This window comes from Eschscholzia californica, unplaced genomic scaffold (genome assembly GCF_041429995.1).
Source record: "Eschscholzia californica isolate CP2 unplaced genomic scaffold, dmEscCali1.0.p SCAF_1, whole genome shotgun sequence".
NCBI classification, from domain to species: domain Eukaryota; kingdom Viridiplantae; phylum Streptophyta; class Magnoliopsida; order Ranunculales; family Papaveraceae; genus Eschscholzia; species Eschscholzia californica.
The window spans coordinates 4,934,456-4,951,776 of record NW_028238198.1 but is presented as its reverse complement, the minus strand read 5'-3'; the positions used below and the strand labels follow the sequence as shown (position 1 = coordinate 4,951,776).

Below are 17,321 nucleotides of genomic sequence, written 5' to 3'. Positions count from 1 at the left end.
ATACTAGAGAGGGCAAGCCAAGTGAATACATGATTTTGTGTAGCAATAGGTCTCTAGTAAAATGACTTCAAACCAAAAATGAAAATTAAAAGAGAGAATAATAGTGATGGCAATGGGGTTTGAACTCCTGTCTGTCTCTTGGAGCACATCCTGACTCGCCACTAGAGCTGAAGTAAGTTATGGTAACATTGTTAGCTTGACTCAAATATGTGGAGACCAGGCCGGGTCTCCACATAGTTCCACCCCTGAAGAGGAGGAAAATAGAGGAATAAAGAAATTATAGACAAATAAAGAGGAAGCAAATAAAAAAAGTAGAAACAAAGAAAATTAACTTCAACGTAAGTTAAAAATAGATCAAACTCGAAAGCTGGTCAAATATAAGGACCAATTGAGTTGGCCAAACATTTTAAGGTTTATAATGAAATTAGCTTAAAAGGAAAAAGAAAAAAACCTTAAACAGGAAAAAAGAAAATTTATTATTAGAAGAGTATAAAAGCACCAGCTTCTCCATAACTCCTCTCTCTTCTTTCTCTCTCTTACTATTTGTTTTCCTTTTTGTGGAGTTCTACTCCACCATCACCACCACCACCACCGATGGATCCATCACTACAACCACCGCCACAACAACCACCACTGTTTTCTGCAACAACCACCAGTAATCAAGCATACCCAGACTCAGTTGATTCATCTCCTCGTTCCCGGAACACCGATTCATGGGATGAACCTCTCCCACAAGTTCCTGGTACTACTAAACTTCGACTTATGTGTAGCTATGGCGGTCACATAATTCCTCGTCCTCATGATAAATCTCTCTGTTATATTGGAGGTGATACTCGTATTGTTGTTGTAGATCGTCACTCTTCTCTCTCCTCTCTCTCTCTAAAACTTTCTCGTAGTCTTCTTAATGGTCGATCTTTTACTATCAAATATCAATTACCCAATGAAGATTTAGATTCACTTATATCGATTTCAACTGATGAAGATCTTGAAAATATGATTGAAGAATATGATCGTACTTCTTCTTCTTCAGCAAAACCCTCTAGACTTCGATTATTTCTGTTTTTATCAAAACCTGAAACTGCTTCATCAATGGGTTCTCTTCTTGATGATTCAAAATCTGAATCTTGGTTTGTTGATGCTTTAAATGGTGCTGTTAGTTTACCTAGAGGGTTTTCTGCTGATTCTGCTTCTGTTAATTGTTTACTTGGTTTAGATGAGATTGTTAATGTTAATAGGTCATCAAATGATGTTGAAACTCAAAATGATTCTTTGGGGAATATTAACAAACAGGTTAAGAGCAATAATCAAGATGTTCAATCTGTACCTGATTCACCTATGATGGGTACTAGTTCTTCTTTTGGGTCTACTTCTTCTTCACCTTCAATGTCTAATTTGCCTCCAATTAGGGTTCGTATTGAAGATCAAAAGGTTGGGTTAGAAGAACACTTCTCACAGATGAATGTTATTGCTGGAGTGAAACAACAACAAGAGGAAAGTTTTGTTCTTATTTCTTCTCCACCTCCTCTTCCAACTACTATCATGGTTTCAGCTGGAGCTCAATCTGTACCAATCAATTCTTCTGGTACTGTTCATGAAAACCCTAATAAGGTTTTCTCTGATGATGAGAGATCAGATTATGGAGGAGTGTCAACTGGTTTTCGGAAACCCCTCCAGCAAACACAACCTCAATTGCAGCAGAAAACTAGTGGTGGAATTGATTTGATCCCAGCAGATGGAACTGGAACTGGAAGGTACTTTCACTTTCCTCAGATTTTAGTAATTCAGAATTCAATTTTAAAACAAAAGTTTGAAACTTTAGTGGAATCTGAAAATGGGTTTTTGAGTTTAGTTATTGTTTTGTAATCAAGATAAGAAATTTAAGTGTTTTGTGGTTGGGGTTGTTTAATTTTGCAGAGATAATAGTTTCCCAAATATGATCAATAGACCAAAACAAGTTTACTATCAAGAACAAGTAGTTCAACAAGTTTCATCTAGAGATAACAGAGTTGCAGGAAATCCCATTGATCCGAAAAGAGATGTTTCTGTTTCTGATCCGAATTATCGAATTCAGATTCAACAACAACAGCAACAACAAGAAGTTCATGAATCTGGGTATTCTTTACCTTCACAATTAGATCAGAAACAACAACAACAACAACAACAACAACAACATCAGTTCATTCAAGCTACTGGCACACATTATATCCAGAATCAGGGAACAGGACAAGTACCAATTCCTTCTTATTATCATCCAATGTATATTCAACAACAACAACAACTCCAAATCCAACATCATCAACAACAACTACAACTCCAGCAACAACAACAACTCCAGCAACAACAACAACAACACCAACTTCAACATCAACATCACCATCAAATGGATCAAAAGATGCCAATGTATTTCATGCCTGTTCATCAAACCCAACCTTATAATCTACCCATTCAATCAAATATGAACGAATCAACGAAAGTTTCTTCAAATCGACCTCCTACTCCACCAATCCCCACAATGATTTCGACATCAGTTGGTTATAAAGAACAACCCACAAATCTCGGGTACTCCCCTCATACAACTACCCAACCTAAAGCTGAAGTGGGTTCAAATGTTTATAGAGCAAATGCATCAGGATCAGTAGTAACTCCTCAGATCATACACACAGGTTCTGATCAGCAACAACATTATGTGAGTTACCATCAAATGCATCACCCATCTCAATCTGTAGCAGCAGCTTCTGCTGCTAGTTCTCCTACTTATGCATATGAGTATTCAGATCCTGCTCATTCCCAAATATACTACACTCAACCTTTGACCTCAACAATGCCTCCTTCTCACTACCAAACAATGAATGTGGCAGCAGCAGTAGCAGCAGTTTCTGAAGTCAATTCACAGATACCCACAGAAAATAGTAAGAAGTAGAAGAAGATCAAAAGCTCTTCAGATAAACCAATTCAAAACAAAAGAATGATCAAGTGGGAGATGAGATGAGTTTGTTGGGGAAGGTCATAATATCTTAAAGTAAGCTTAAGCTTTATTTTATTTATTTTTGCAAGTTTTGTTTGGGGTTGTTAATGGTATTGGTTAGTTGTTAAGTCTGTCTTGTTTGATAGAAAAATAAGGAATCTATTTGGTTTATGATTATATAGTAAAGTTTTAAGTTAAATGGTTGTATTGGGTTGTCTTGTCTTCCTATGTATTTGTTATTCAATAAATATTATACATCAAAGTTTGAATTAAAAGTTTATTTCATTGATTTTGTTCTTTGTTTTTATGAGAAAAATAAGAAGAAATGTTATTCTTTTAGTTTCCAATTCAATGAAATGGGTATTGTGAATTTTGATTGTACATTAGTTTGTGAATTAAGTGATGTTTGGAAGGGATTTGTTTTAGCTTGTTTCTCCTAGTTTAGCCCTCCTTTGCTTCTTGACATATTGGTCAATTACGGATTGAAAACAAGTTAGGTTTAGTTGAGCCTAAAATAGTTTTTGTTTAAGATTTTCATAAATCAAACTCACACGTTTGGATAATTTCACATTGGTTGAAGAAGGGGCTCATGGTTGCTTCGAAGTGTAAAGGAAAGCTCGCCTATTTAGCTAGTTTTTCGGTGAGACTCACAACTATCCAAGACTGACATTAGATATTAGGATAAACAATTTTGAGTTCAGTAGTCTTTCGGAGTCAAAGACTAATGTGTTAAAGAGATTATTAGGATAACTTCGGATCAATTGTAAAAAGACCAGATAATCGGTTCACAAGTTTAAAAAAAAAAAATCTCATGTCTTGAGCTACAACACATAATACAATAACTCTTAGCGCACGAGTATATTGAAGTTAAGGATTGATATACAAGAGATCGTTTAAGCGATTTTATAAAGGTTGTGGAAGGGACATGTGGTCACTTCATAAATATAAGGCATAGGTTTGAGGTGAGAAAATGGCCAAAACCACCCAACACAAATCTCAAACCCTAAGTAAGCTTTATGGTGTGTTTGGTTGTAGGATTCCTAAGTAAGATTCCTATCAAAAGTGGGATTTGGTAGGAATCATGAATCCTTGGTCTGTTTGGCTACTAAGAATCCTAGGACTCTTGAATCCTAAAGATTCCTGATTCCAAAATTTGTATTGGACCAAAATCCCAACCTATCCCCTAGGATTTGTTAGGATTTTGGATTAATAAACTTAAATTTCAAACTTAAAATCAAGAAAAATTCATTTCCCTTCTACAAAATAATTATTTTTTTCAAAAATTATTTATTTATTCAAAAATCATTATTTTTTTCAAAAATTATTTTTTTTTCAAAAAATCATTGTTTTTTTCAAAAATCATTATTTTTTTAAAAAATCATTATTTGTTTAAAAAATCATCATTATTTTTTTTAAAATCATTATTTTTTCCAAAAATCATTATCATTATTTTTTCAAAATTCATTATTTTTTTCAAAAATCACTATTTTTTTCAAAAATCACTATTTTTTTCAAAGTCATTATTTTTTTCAAAAATCATTATTTTCGAAGAATAATGATTTTTGAAGAATAATTATTTTGTAGAAGGAATAACTATTTTTGAAAAATAATGATTTTTGAAAAAAAATAATGATTCTTACAAAAAAATAATGATTTTCGAAAAAAATAATGAATTTTGAAAAAAAACAATGATTTTTGAAAGAATAATGATTTTGAAAAAAAAAATATTTTTAAAATAATTATTTTGTAGAAAGAAATAACTATTTTTGAAATTTCGTGAAAAAAATAGGTTTCATGAAATTTCAGTTACCTAGAGGCAATATTTGGATGAGATTTTGTTTTTGAGATATTATTCATGAATTTGAAGGATATTATTTTAATTAGAATCTTATTTTGTGAGAATCCAAATATAATAGACAAACAAACCAAAAGATTTTAAATGAATGAATCAAGAATCCTAGAATTCTTATTAGTTGCCAAACAAACCAAAAGAAACCATTTGGATTCATGAATCCGTGGAATCATGAATCCCAATGACTCGTGAATCCGTGGATTCATGAATCCTGCAACCAAACGCACTGTTAGATCACTTGACAAGTTGAGAGACAAGGGTCATATTTATCTTTGCTTTTCCTTTTCTCCTTGTAATCGTGTCATTGAACTTAGCTTTGATTATTCAATTTAAGTCCCACTTGCTTGTACTTGTCACTTGTTGTTAGATCTAATGATCTATTCATACCTAGCTGGACCAACTTGGATTCTTCTTCTACTTCTTCATTTTCTTTGGTTTCACGAGAAAACCCCCTCCCTCCCCATCTCTACTCATTAACTCTTTCATCACTCAAACATGTGAGTCTACTTTGATTCACACGTGCTCACTGTTTCCCCTGTCTAGCTAGGACTCAGTACTCACCCACCGTTTATATTCAGTATCATCATTGATCCTACACTATTCGAGGAAAATCTAACGGTAGGATTATGTTGTTGTCCTAAATCTCTTGTTTTTTGTTCTTTACTTTAGCAGTTTAGCTTCTTCCTTGGGCGTTGCTTTTATTACAGCCAGGCGACAACGAAATGAGCAGGATTGTACACACGCATGCATGGGAGACTAGAGTGGCACAATTATTGAGGTGTAATCAAAAGGTTTTTTGGTGGGTGACCCATGAAAGATTGGGGAATTGTTAAAATAGTTCCATATAGTTTGGAGAACTTCGAAAACTTAGATTACATACATGTTTGAATATAAAAATTTTGAGTTTTTCAGGTGTGTTCGTAGAGCCTTCACCAGAAATAAAATCCTCGTACCTATTATAGGGCTTCAGCTTCGTATCTTAATGCAAAGTGATTTGATTTTTTTTGTCGGTTAAATATCATCAACGCTTATCAGAAATGGGTGAGTCTATATGTCGAATTGAAGTTAAAGGCATCTATAGAATCAACTAGTCATATACTCTTTTCAATCACTCCTCTTTTGCCCCAAAATATGTGATTTGGAGAATAATTAACGTACCAAATGAGATGGAACGAATAAAAGGAGAAAACCAACCTAAAACCATTACGATAGTTTTAATCTTCCAAAGAGAATCATTTCATTAAAAAAAAAAGTGTTATTTTCCAAATGACCCCCAACTTTGTGACCAACTTCCTGCCTGGCCGCCTATTTTAGCAAAAATATCCATATGACCCCCTTTTTTAGTTACCGTTAACTTTCCGTCAACCAGTCATCATTTCTCTCTTCCATCTCATTACCTCTCTCTGCCACCTCACGTTATCGCTAACTCATCATCTTTTCCGGCATTCTTTCTCCTCCCTCTCTCTAAATATTTTTTTTTCTTTCCTCTCTCTCTAGAATTGATCTAGAGAGAGAGAGAGGAAAGAAAAAAAAACATTTAGACTTTAGAGAGAGGGAGGAGAGAGAAAATAAAAAAATTCTATGTTTGAAGGTCGCCGGTCGGGAAATTGGCAGGCGACTTTCGTCGGAGAAGATGATGAATTGGCGATAACGTGAGGTGGAAGAGAGAGAAATGATGACTGGTTGACAGAAAGTTAACGGTAACTGAAAAAGGGGGCCATATGGGTATTTTTGCTAAAGTAAGGGGCCAGGCAGGAAGCTGTTACAAAGTTAGAGGCCGTTTGGGAAATAACCCAAAAAAAAAAAAATTCTTCCAAAGAGAATATGAAAATGTAAACCATAAAGTAGGAAAACGAAATTCCTATTGAGTATGATATTATAATTCAAGCAAAATTAGACTTTGGAGATTGTATATGGTTTTCTAGTTTGTTCCTATTCTAGATGGGAGAGCTACTTTCCCCTAATATGTTACATCAGTAAGTACAAACACTCGAATAGAAAGCCATACCAATGGATGTAAGAAGAAATTTAGAAAGATAAATGAAAATTTTTGATCTTTGGGAAGAACTTTCCAAAATACATTTTTATCACAAAAATTCGAGGGTTGCGGATTAACAGATATTGTAATGGCAAAAACACATGGAACTTGGCAATGATATAATTAGGAAAGTGAATGAAAATCTGATTAATGACAAGCTTAATTTACATATTACATCCCAAATCTCAAGAATTCTCCAAAATCTAACAAATTAATCATTTTCCGGGGACAAAGTTTGTGGCGTAAGACCAAGCATTGTTGTTCACTGGGTCACCAAGGTGATCAGCCAAGTTTTCTAGTGGCCCCTTGCCAGTCACAATAGCTTGAACAAAGAACCCGAACATAGAAAACATAGCTAATCTACCATTCTTGAGCTCCTTCACCTTCAATTCTGCGAAAGCCTCTGGATCATCAGCTAGTCCAAGTGGGTCGAAGCTCCCTCCAGGGTAAAGTGGATCGACAACTTCACCTAGTGGTCCACCAGCAATACGGTAACCTTCAACTGCACCCATCAAGATAACTTGGGTTGCCCAAATAGCAAGGATGCTCTGAGCATGAACTAAGCTTGGATTACCCAAGTAGTCCAATCCACCCTCACTAAAGATTTGTGAACCAGCCTTGAACCAAACAGCTTCACCGAATTTAACACCATTGCGAGATAGCAGTTCAGGGAAAACACATCCTAGAGCTCCCAACATGGCCCATCTGCTGTGAATAACTTCGAGCTCACGGTTCTTAGCGAAAGTTTCGGGGTCAGCTGAGAGACCAGCAGTGTCCCACCCATAGTCACCGGGGAATTCACCGGTAAGGTATGATGGAGCTTCACCAGAGAAAGGACCCAAGTACTTAACACGGTCAGGTCCGTACCATGGGCTACCAGATGAAACTTGTTTAGTTTTGGCTGCAGTTTTTCTCATTGTGATCCTTCCCTCGCCGAAAACCTCAGAGGTGGAAGGAACAAGCTTCACAGCATTTCCAACAAGTGAAGAGGAGAGAGCCATGGTAGAAGCTGCCATTGAAACCTAGCTAGTGAATGAGATTTCTTGAACTAAATTCAAATATTAAGAGATGATGTTTGTGTTTGTTGTTGTTGGATGTATAAATACATGACATATTTTGGATAAGGAGATCTAATTCTACATTCTCATTGGTGGGTGCTTGATTTTGTTTGTCCACTTGGCAGAATATGAACATCAATAGAAGATCTCCATTTGGATACCTCTTATCAATAATCTACCAATCTGGAATCTAGATACCCATTTGTCAAAAAATCTAGAGGTGGATCCTCAGCCACCAAATTTTCATGGCACCTACCTGAATGCTATGGTTTTGTCTGATATACAATTTCAAATTTCATTTCTTCTTTATGATATACAATGAATGAAGTCTTGAGATAGAGAGGCTTAGGCATGGATTCAAAGGGAGCTAGAACTCCAAAGAAAACCATTTTTGTGGTCAAGGTTGGAGCTACTAGTCAATCCTGACCATTCGGCACACCGAAAAACTTCGAAATTTATACCCAAATTTTATTTTAAATGTACAAAGCCTATGTTCCATCAAATGATTATATCAAACAGATGGAAATAAAATAATTTGACTAGAAATCTTTTAATTTTTTTCGGGTACATGGAAATTAGTAGGTTCATTGTATCTCATTATTTTATAAGTAGGCCCAACCCACCTTGGTTTTGTAAGACATGAATACCCAGTGGATAAGTGGATACATAAATCACATGTGAGTATATGACCAACAAGTCTCCAAGTAACCGAAACAAATTTTCGTAATAAATTTGATCATTTATCAGAAGAGCAATTTTGTGCTTTACTAGTTTTGTTGTCGTTAAAGGATACATCTAGCCAGACTCTTCCATCACCAGACACCATTATGTTAATGTATATGTAAGGAGATTGCATTTGGACATTTGGTCTATGTTATTTTTTCGGTCTAATAGTTCGAAGAATGCTAATCACACATAACATTACGAAGGAACCGAACCCAACTTATACTATTTATGACATGTATAATTGTCAAATCTAAATGAAAAAAGAAAACGAAACTCTCGAGGATTGCTCATTGAGTAAATGACATTATAATTCCACATAAATAGACCATAAAAATTGTATTTGACATTGAGTTCAGGATTCTGTCACTAAGTACCTTCACTAGAAAAGAAGTTCTTTTTCTTAACAAACTTCATCCAGTTTCACCCATGTCCAGCAGCAGCGAGTACAGAATCACAAATCAATTTTTTGAAATAAACGATTATCCCGTTATTTATTAACCTAGTTTTCCGATCTAGGAACGGAGGGAAAACTACATAAGTGAGTAAGTGACGCAATGCTCTTCCAATTATTAAAAAAAATTAAATAAGGGAAAGATTTAGTCGGCATACCCTAACTATAAATCAGAGTCTTGACCGGTCGATATGATGAATCTACTCGAACTACGTTTAACATCTCAAGATAATTGATTATTCCTGTTGATCCAATCTTACCACCATTGAAAAAAGATGTCATTTGTTCATAAACCTTTCCGGGTATGGGACTTCTCACACTTCCATAAACTAAAGAAAATATCTAGAAAAAGTAGAGCACGGGGTAGGTGATAAGAACCTCCATTTCCAAGGCCAGCCAAAGATAAACGTAATATCTTTCTATATCAGTAGGGAAAATTAGTAGGCTGGTTGAAATAAGACCACTACTTCAGAAAAAATCTACAAGTACGAAGAATGTGAGAAACGCTCTCTTTAGCTTTAGTTTCTTACTATTCTTAGTTGCTATGCAGGTGTCTGTTGACAAGCCGAAACCCAAAATCCTAAACCTAAGCTCCACCAATTCAATTTAATCTTTTTAATGGGACTCCTCTCACCATATAAAGCATCATACTATGAAAATAATCAGGTTATTTGTAGGTTAATAAGACTATCTTCAACTCATGATAGATTTTTTTTTTCAGACATCAATTTTTTTACTTCACATAAATAGCTTAGTACTAAACTGATTTCGAATAACAAGATAACTGCAAGCTTAATTTACATTTTACAGTTCAAGCATAATAAATTCTGAAACTAAACAAAATGGATTATTTGATTACTTTCCGGGGACAAAGTTGGTTGCGTAAGACCAAGCGTTGTTGTTGACAGGGTCACCAAGGTGGTCGGCCAAGTTCTCCAATGGTCCCTTACCGGTGACAATTGCTTGAACAAAGAATCCAAACATAGAAAACATAGCTAATCTACCGTTCTTAAGCTCTTTCACCTTCAATTCTGCGAAAGCTTCAGGGTCGTCGGCTAGCCCTAATGGGTCGAAACTCCCACCTGGGTAAAGTGGATCTACAACCTCACCTAGTGGACCACCAGCAATACGGTAACCTTCAACTGCACCCATCAAAATAACTTGGGTGGCCCAAATAGCAAGGATGCTTTGAGCATGAACTAAGCTTGGGTTGCCCAAATAGTCCAATCCACCCTCACTGAAAATTTGTGAACCAGCCTTGAACCAAACGGCTTCTCCGAATTTAACACCATTGCGTGATAGAAGTTCAGGGAAAACACATCCTAGAGCTCCCAACATAGCCCATCTGCTGTGAATAACCTCAAGCTCACGGTTTTTAGCGAAAGTTTCAGGGTCAGCTGAGAGACCAGCAGTGTCCCACCCATAGTCACCAGGAAATTCACCGGTAAGGTATGATGGAGCTTCACCAGAGAAAGGTCCCAAGTACTTAACACGGTCAGGTCCATACCATGGACTACCAGATGAAACTTGTTTTGTTTTAGCTGCAGTTTTTCTCATTGTGATCCTTCCCTCGCCGAAAACCTCAGAGGTGGAAGGAACAAGCTTCACAGCCTTTCCAACTAGTGAAGAGGATGAGAGAGCCATTGTAGAAGCTGCCATTGAAACCTAGCTAGTGAATGAGATTTGTTGAAGTAAATACAAATATTAAGAGATGATGTTTGTGGTTCTTGATATTGGATGTATAAATAGAAGACATTATTTGGATATAAGATCTAATTCTGCCTTTGTGATTGGTTGAATGCTTGATTTTTGTTTGTCCACTGGGCAGAATATGAACATCAATAGAAGATCTCTATTGGGTTACCCCTTATCAATAATCTTTCAATCTGGAATTTAGATACCCATTTGTCGAAAATCTAGAGGTGGATCCTCAGCCACACAATATTCATGCCACCTACTTGAAAGCTATCATTTTGTCTGATATACAATTTCCATTTCATTTCTTCTTTGTGATCCACTAAAATTATTTTTTACCCATAAATTACAATAAAGCAGTTGAGATGTAAAACGAATGAAATCCAGAGATAGAAAGGCTCAGGCATGAAATTATTTGGAGCTAGAAATCCAAATAAAAACCAATTCTCCATTGTCACGGACCCTTAGGTCGATCCAGCAACTATCATGGAATCCGGGAGCTATCCTTTGAACATGTCATTCAGACTTTGGAAGCATACCTCCTAACACTAGGCAAGTGTGGAACTACTTGTCCACCCGACCATCCGTACACCAAACAATGTATACTATTTTTTTTTCTAACATACAGATCTTATGTTCTATCAAATGATAATAAAATAATTCAGATCTAATACTCTGAACTTTTTGGGTACAACGAAATTAGTAGGTTATTTGCAAGTCTCCAAGTAAATAAAACACATTTTGGTAACAAGTTTGATAATTTGTTGAAAGAGCAATTTGCTTTTGTGCTTTACGACTAGTTTTGTTGACGCTTGTGGATTCATCTAGGCATCTAGCCAGACTATTTCATCACCCGTGCCATTATGTTCACATATGTGTAAGGAAATTGCATTTGGTCAATATTATTCTTTTTTTTCTAGAGTTTATACTTCGAAGAATGCTAATGCAGCAAACCTTAAAAAGGATCCGAACCCAACTTATACTACTTTTCTTCTTTTGGAAATTAACTTATACTATCATCCGGGTGCAGAGGAAAAACTATGTAAAGCACAACAGGAATACATCATCCGGGATAGAGAGAAAACTATGTAAGGCACAATGTTCTTCCAATTATTCAACAAAATAAATAAGGGAATATTTTCGAAAGATTTAGTGGGCATACCCTAACTATAAATCACAACCTACACTGACATGACGAATCTTCTTGGACTGCGTTCAACATCTCTAAACAATTTATCATTCTTATACCCAAACTTTCCATCAAATGGCAAAAAGTGTTATTTGTTCATAAATCCTTTCAAGGTATCGGACTTCTCATACTTCCATAATCTGAAGGAAGTACCTAGAGAATGTAGCATTGGGTGGGGAAATTGTAGCCTAGCTGAAATAAGACCATAATTTTAAGGAAAAACTACAAGTAAGAAGAATGTGAGAAGTGTTCTCTTCAACTTGCTTACAATTCTTAGTTGCTATGCAGGTGTCTGACATATTGTTAACCCTAATTTGTAAACCTAAGCTCTAGCAATTGAGTTAATTTTTTTTTTTAATAGGACTCCTCTCGCTGTATAGAGCATCATATAAGTTATCTTCAACTCATGATAGATTTGTTCAGACATAAAACTTTCTCCTACTTTTGCATAAATAACTTAGTACTAAAGTGATTGGAATAATAAGATTCACTGCAAGCTTAATTTACATTTTACAGCTCAACCATAAACATACTACAACTAAACAAAATGGATCGATTTGATCATTTTCCAGGGACAAAGTTGGTTGCGTAAGACCAAGCATTGTTGTTGACAGGGTCACCAAGGTGGTCAGCCAAGTTCTCCAATGGTCCCTTACCGGTGACAATTGCTTGAACAAAGAACCCAAACATAGAAAACATCGCTAATCTACCGTTCTTAAGCTCTTTCACCTTCAATTCTGCGAAAGCTTCGGGGTCATCGGCAAGACCTAATGGGTCGAAACTCCCACCTGGGTAAAGTGGGTCTACAACCTCACCTAGTGGACCACCAGCAATACGGTAACCTTCAACGGCACCCATCAAGATAACTTGGGTGGCCCAAATAGCAAGGATGCTCTGAGCATGAACTAAGCTTGGGTTTCCCAAGTAGTCCAAACCACCCTCACTGAAAATTTGTGAACCAGCCTTGAACCAAACGGCTTCACCGAATTTAACACCATTGCGAGATAGCAGTTCAGGGAAAACACATCCTAGAGCTCCCAACATGGCCCATCTGCTGTGAATAACTTCGAGCTCACGGTTCTTAGCAAAAGTTTCAGGGTCAGCTGAGAGACCAGCAGTGTCCCACCCATAGTCACCGGGGAATTCACCGGTAAGGTAGGATGGAGCTTCACCAGAGAAAGGTCCCAAGTACTTAACACGGTCAGGTCCGTACCATGGACTACCGGATGAAACTTGTTTAGGTTTAGCTGCAGTTTTTCTCATTGTGATCCTACCATCGCCGAAAACCTCAGAGGTGGAAGGAACAAGCTTCACAGCCTTTCCAACTAGTGAAGAGGAGAGAGCCATTGTAGAAGCTGCCATTGAAACCAAACTAGTGAATGGGATTTTTTGAAGTAAATTCAAATAGTAAGAGATGATGTTTGTGGTTCTTGAGGTTGGATGTATAAATAGAAGACATTATTTGGATAATGAGATCTAATTCTGCCTTGTGATTGGTTGAATGCTTGATTTTTCTTTGTCCACTTGGCAGTCATGACCTTATTAAAAAAATCTCCATTGCATATCTCCTGACTAAAGCATCTATCCATTTGGATACCTACTTATCAAAAATCTGGAATTGGGCCCTCAGTCATCCAATTCACATAGGCCACGAGTACTTGGTCAGGTATATACATGATTTGCAAAGATTTCGTTATGTCTAATAAGAGCATAAAAATTGAGAAGCCCCTTTAAACTTGGCCCGGACTTGGGGGGTAGAGAAAAGTTTTCAAAAATTCTATTCATCCCTTCATTTTTGTCCCTTCCCTAACTCTTCGCTGATGTCACGACTTATCACGGGAATATATTTCTCACCATTCTCTCTCTAATTACTCCACACTCAAGTGATATGTTGCCACACCGGTGGAGGGCTAGAGGAGGGACCAAAATGGAGGGATGAATAAAATTTCTCAAAAGTTTTCGAGAAATAAAGAAAGTCAATCAAAGTTGACTTAGGAGATATATTTTATTATTCGACCCAAAAGTTCACTTGGATGAGCTTTGCCCCATAATCTTCATCTTCACCATTCTCACACCAACCACTATTGCTACCTTTATTGTCACCTCTTCTCTTTCCTCTCCTATCCTCTTCTCTCTATCTCTCTTGCACGTTCTGTCTCTTCCCCTCTCTCATGCCATTCTCCATCTCGATTTGCTGCTCCTCTCCCACTGCTACTTTTTCTCCCGATTTCTCTTTATCCCCAAATTCTATCTGTATCGGCATCTCTCTCTCTCTCTCTCCCTCTCTCTCTCTCTCTTTACTAAATCTATCTCTCTCTCCACCTCTCTTTCTCTCTCCTTTACTATTTCTCTTTCCCATTAAATTTGTTTGTTTGTTTTAAGCAATATTTTCCTTAGTTGTGTTTTATCATAAAGCTTACCTCTATTATTGAATAACCCACTTTATTTGAAAACCCTAATTTCCCCCGTTTTGAACATTCAAACTAAGAATAAATAGTCCTAGATCTAGTTCACGATGAATCAGATCAAAAGAGAGAGATAGGAGAAGGAAAAAATTAGAGTAAGAGAGAAAAAGGAAAAAAAAATGTTTTTTTTAATGTTTGAAGGTCGCCGGCCAGAAAATTGGTCGGCCGACGACTTTCACCAGTGAAGACGATGAGGTGGCAGAGAGAGGGGATGAGATGTAGGAGAGATAAGTGCTGACTAGTTAACGGTAACTGAAAAATGGGGTCATCTGGGTATTTTTGATACAGTAGGAGGCTAGGCAGGACTGGTCATAAAGTTGGGGGCTATTTCAGAAGTAACCCTAAATAGTTTCTTTTTAGTGTTGTGTGACTGAGAATGAATTTTACCATTTGGGATGAAGTCTCTTTGAAATTGCTGATGGACATAGCTTTTTGTTGACAAAAAAACAGTTATAAGTTTTTTTTTGTTGCTTAGGTTCTAAATTATGGTATTAGAAATTTAGGGTGTTTGAGTTGGTTTGATGGTAAAGAAAAGGCCTGCAGGTAATGAAGATGAACTCCATGGATCAAAGCGCCAAAACACACTTCAGGAGTGAGTATTTGGGTAGTCTAATTTTAGCAATTCAAGGAAAAACGTTTAATCTGGTCACGAGGCCGAGAGAGATAGATTGTGCGATAGAAAGGTCAAGAGAGACGATGAAGATTAGGGGGCAAAGTTCAATCAAGTGAGTTTGTGGGTTGAATAATAAATATGCCTCCAAAACCAATCTTGATTGACTTAGTCTTTATACCCTGGAGACTTTTGTTTATTCTCCAAAGTCGCGACCTTAAAATACTTTGTGACTTCATGCATTGTCATATTTGTTTGGGAAACCTAGTTAGGTTTGGTCTTGTAAACTTAATTCGGGTCCAAGTCGAGTTTCCATGGGTCGGTGATATCAGGGTTAAGGGGAAGTCTATAAATATTATCATTAATCTTATTAGGATATACAACACAATTAGAAGCGCACAAAAGAAGAGAGTGAAAGAGGTATATATGTTAGGAAGAATGACTGAGTATTTTCAGCACGCGTAGTCTTTGGTGTTCGAAATATCCAACGATTAGATCTTCTCAGATTAAGCTGAAATTTTGCAGAGGTATTTCTGACTTGTTTATCTAGTATTTGTACGGCTGGATTGGTAATTGGTGGTCAGAATCATAGTGACTCTGGGGTTGTTTTAGACTGTATATTTCTGAGTTAGTTTACTCTTTTTTTGTGAGATTTTTTTGTGTTTGAGATTGATTCTTTTAAAGTTTGAGTCTGGATATTTGTTCTGTCGGACAAGGAGGACGTAATTTGTAACTCAATTACTTATTACAATGGATTTGGATTGGACTACTTGTCCCATGGTTTTTACATCTCATATGGAGTAGTCTCACTCCAAATCCGCTACTACGTCCTCCTTGTTCAATTAGAACAAAACTCGATACTAGACTCCAAAAGGAATCAATCTCAAACAGGAAGAAAACCTCACAAAAAGAGCAAAGCAATCCAGAAATAAGCAGTCCAGATGACCTTAAATTCACTAGTATTTCCGACACCTAATATCGATCTCGTTGTCCAAATTACTAGATAAACAAGTTAGGAATACCTCTGCAAAATTTCAACTCAATCGGAGAAGATCCCACCGTTGGATTTCCGAAACAACAAAGATTGTATGTGTTGAAAATACTCAGTCCCAACTTCAGACCTCCTCTCGGCATACCTCTATCTCTCTCCTCCCTTTTCTTGCGCGCTTCTAATTGTGTTCGGTGCTTCTCGCACACTTCTAAATTAGATTAAGGTAGATGTAATTGTGTTCGGGGCTTCTCGTACACTTCTTTTAGTGTTTTGATTCAAAAAAGAAGAAAGGGTAGAGAAAGAACAATAGCAACACAGACTGCACGAAAGAAATAACCTAATATTCCAAAATTGATCTTGATTTAGTTGATGGGCTTTCCAAATAATTCTAACCAAATATGTCTTTGATGACAACATAACTGGAAACTATACCTATAATCGATGTACTTGAGGACTCACGATTAGGTTTATTTGATATAATTTTCCTTAGCGAATCAAACATTAGAAAATATTATAGAGAAAATGTTTCTTTGTGAAAAAACTCTCGAAGAAAATTTTACTCTATTATTTTTCCTTCCCCTAACTTACTATCAAATACAGACTTAGTTTCATATTTAACGTAGTATAGGATGCACTAATCAATATCTTTGTATATCTCTTTATAATGAAGTATAAAAACCTTTCATTGTTTTAGTACTATCCAAACTTCAATAAATATCTAAATCTTTTGATTATTGAGTATTGGTTTATTTAGTAACTTTAAGTGCAGTGAGTGTGGAAGTTGAGATGCATGAGCAAAAGTGTTTGGGAAAAATGTCTTAGTTAACGTATATTCTAGTAATAAGTACAACGGTGCATGTACTATTGGAAGCCAATATATAAGACGTCTATATTATTTATGTGCTTTTGAGATATATTTGATTTCTTCCCTCCGCTGATCGAGTTTGAAACATGTTAAGTCAGAAATCAATAGTTATGTTTCTTGTTATTTTTTGTTGAAGCCATTTGGAATTTTTTGTGTACAGTTTTGGTGGAAAGAAGTCATATTTTAAGCAACAGGACATTGGCCACGAAGGGGCAACTTCTTCGAAACCCATCGTGGCTGGCATTTTGAGGAAAACAGATCAACCTGGAGCAAATAAAAACTATTTGTTCTGTTGAATACTACGTCATTAAGTTATAAATTTAAAGCATTTGAACAGAAAAAAAAAAATTAAAATATAAAAGTATAATTAGTAATTATTCGTTCTGTTCACAGAAGAACAGATATGGTTAAGTAGA

The 17,321-nt window shown here is 36.2% G+C and overlaps 4 protein-coding genes across 4 annotated transcripts; 1 reads left to right on the top strand and 3 right to left on the bottom strand.

The window, feature by feature from the left end:
* Positions 1-442: 442 nt before the first annotated feature.
* LOC147563481 (uncharacterized) lies at positions 443-3,240 on the top strand. Its single transcript, XM_086638245.1, has 2 exons — positions 443-1,751; positions 1,915-3,240. The coding sequence occupies exons 1-2, from the start codon at positions 595-597 to the stop codon at positions 2,918-2,920; spliced, it is 2,163 nt and encodes a 720-aa protein (XP_086494371.1). The 5' UTR covers positions 443-594; the 3' UTR covers positions 2,921-3,240.
* Positions 3,241-6,978: 3,738 nt separating this feature from the next.
* LOC147563480 (chlorophyll a-b binding protein 16, chloroplastic-like) lies at positions 6,979-8,337 on the bottom strand. The gene has a single exon (XM_086638336.1). It carries the CDS (start codon positions 7,869-7,871, stop codon positions 7,071-7,073), a length of 801 nt encoding a protein of 266 aa, XP_086494462.1. The 5' UTR covers positions 7,872-8,337; the 3' UTR covers positions 6,979-7,070.
* Positions 8,338-9,798: 1,461 nt separating this feature from the next.
* Positions 9,799-11,358, bottom strand: LOC147563479 (chlorophyll a-b binding protein 40, chloroplastic-like). Its single transcript, XM_086638329.1, has one exon. The coding sequence runs from the start codon at positions 10,747-10,749 to the stop codon at positions 9,946-9,948; it is 804 nt and encodes a 267-aa protein (XP_086494455.1). The 5' UTR covers positions 10,750-11,358; the 3' UTR covers positions 9,799-9,945.
* A 1,085-nt stretch (positions 11,359-12,443) lies between these two features.
* On the bottom strand, positions 12,444-13,406 carry LOC147563478 (chlorophyll a-b binding protein 16, chloroplastic). Its single transcript, XM_086638320.1, has one exon. It carries the CDS (start codon positions 13,334-13,336, stop codon positions 12,536-12,538), a length of 801 nt encoding a protein of 266 aa, XP_086494446.1. The 5' UTR covers positions 13,337-13,406; the 3' UTR covers positions 12,444-12,535.
* Positions 13,407-17,321: the final 3,915 nt, after the last annotated feature.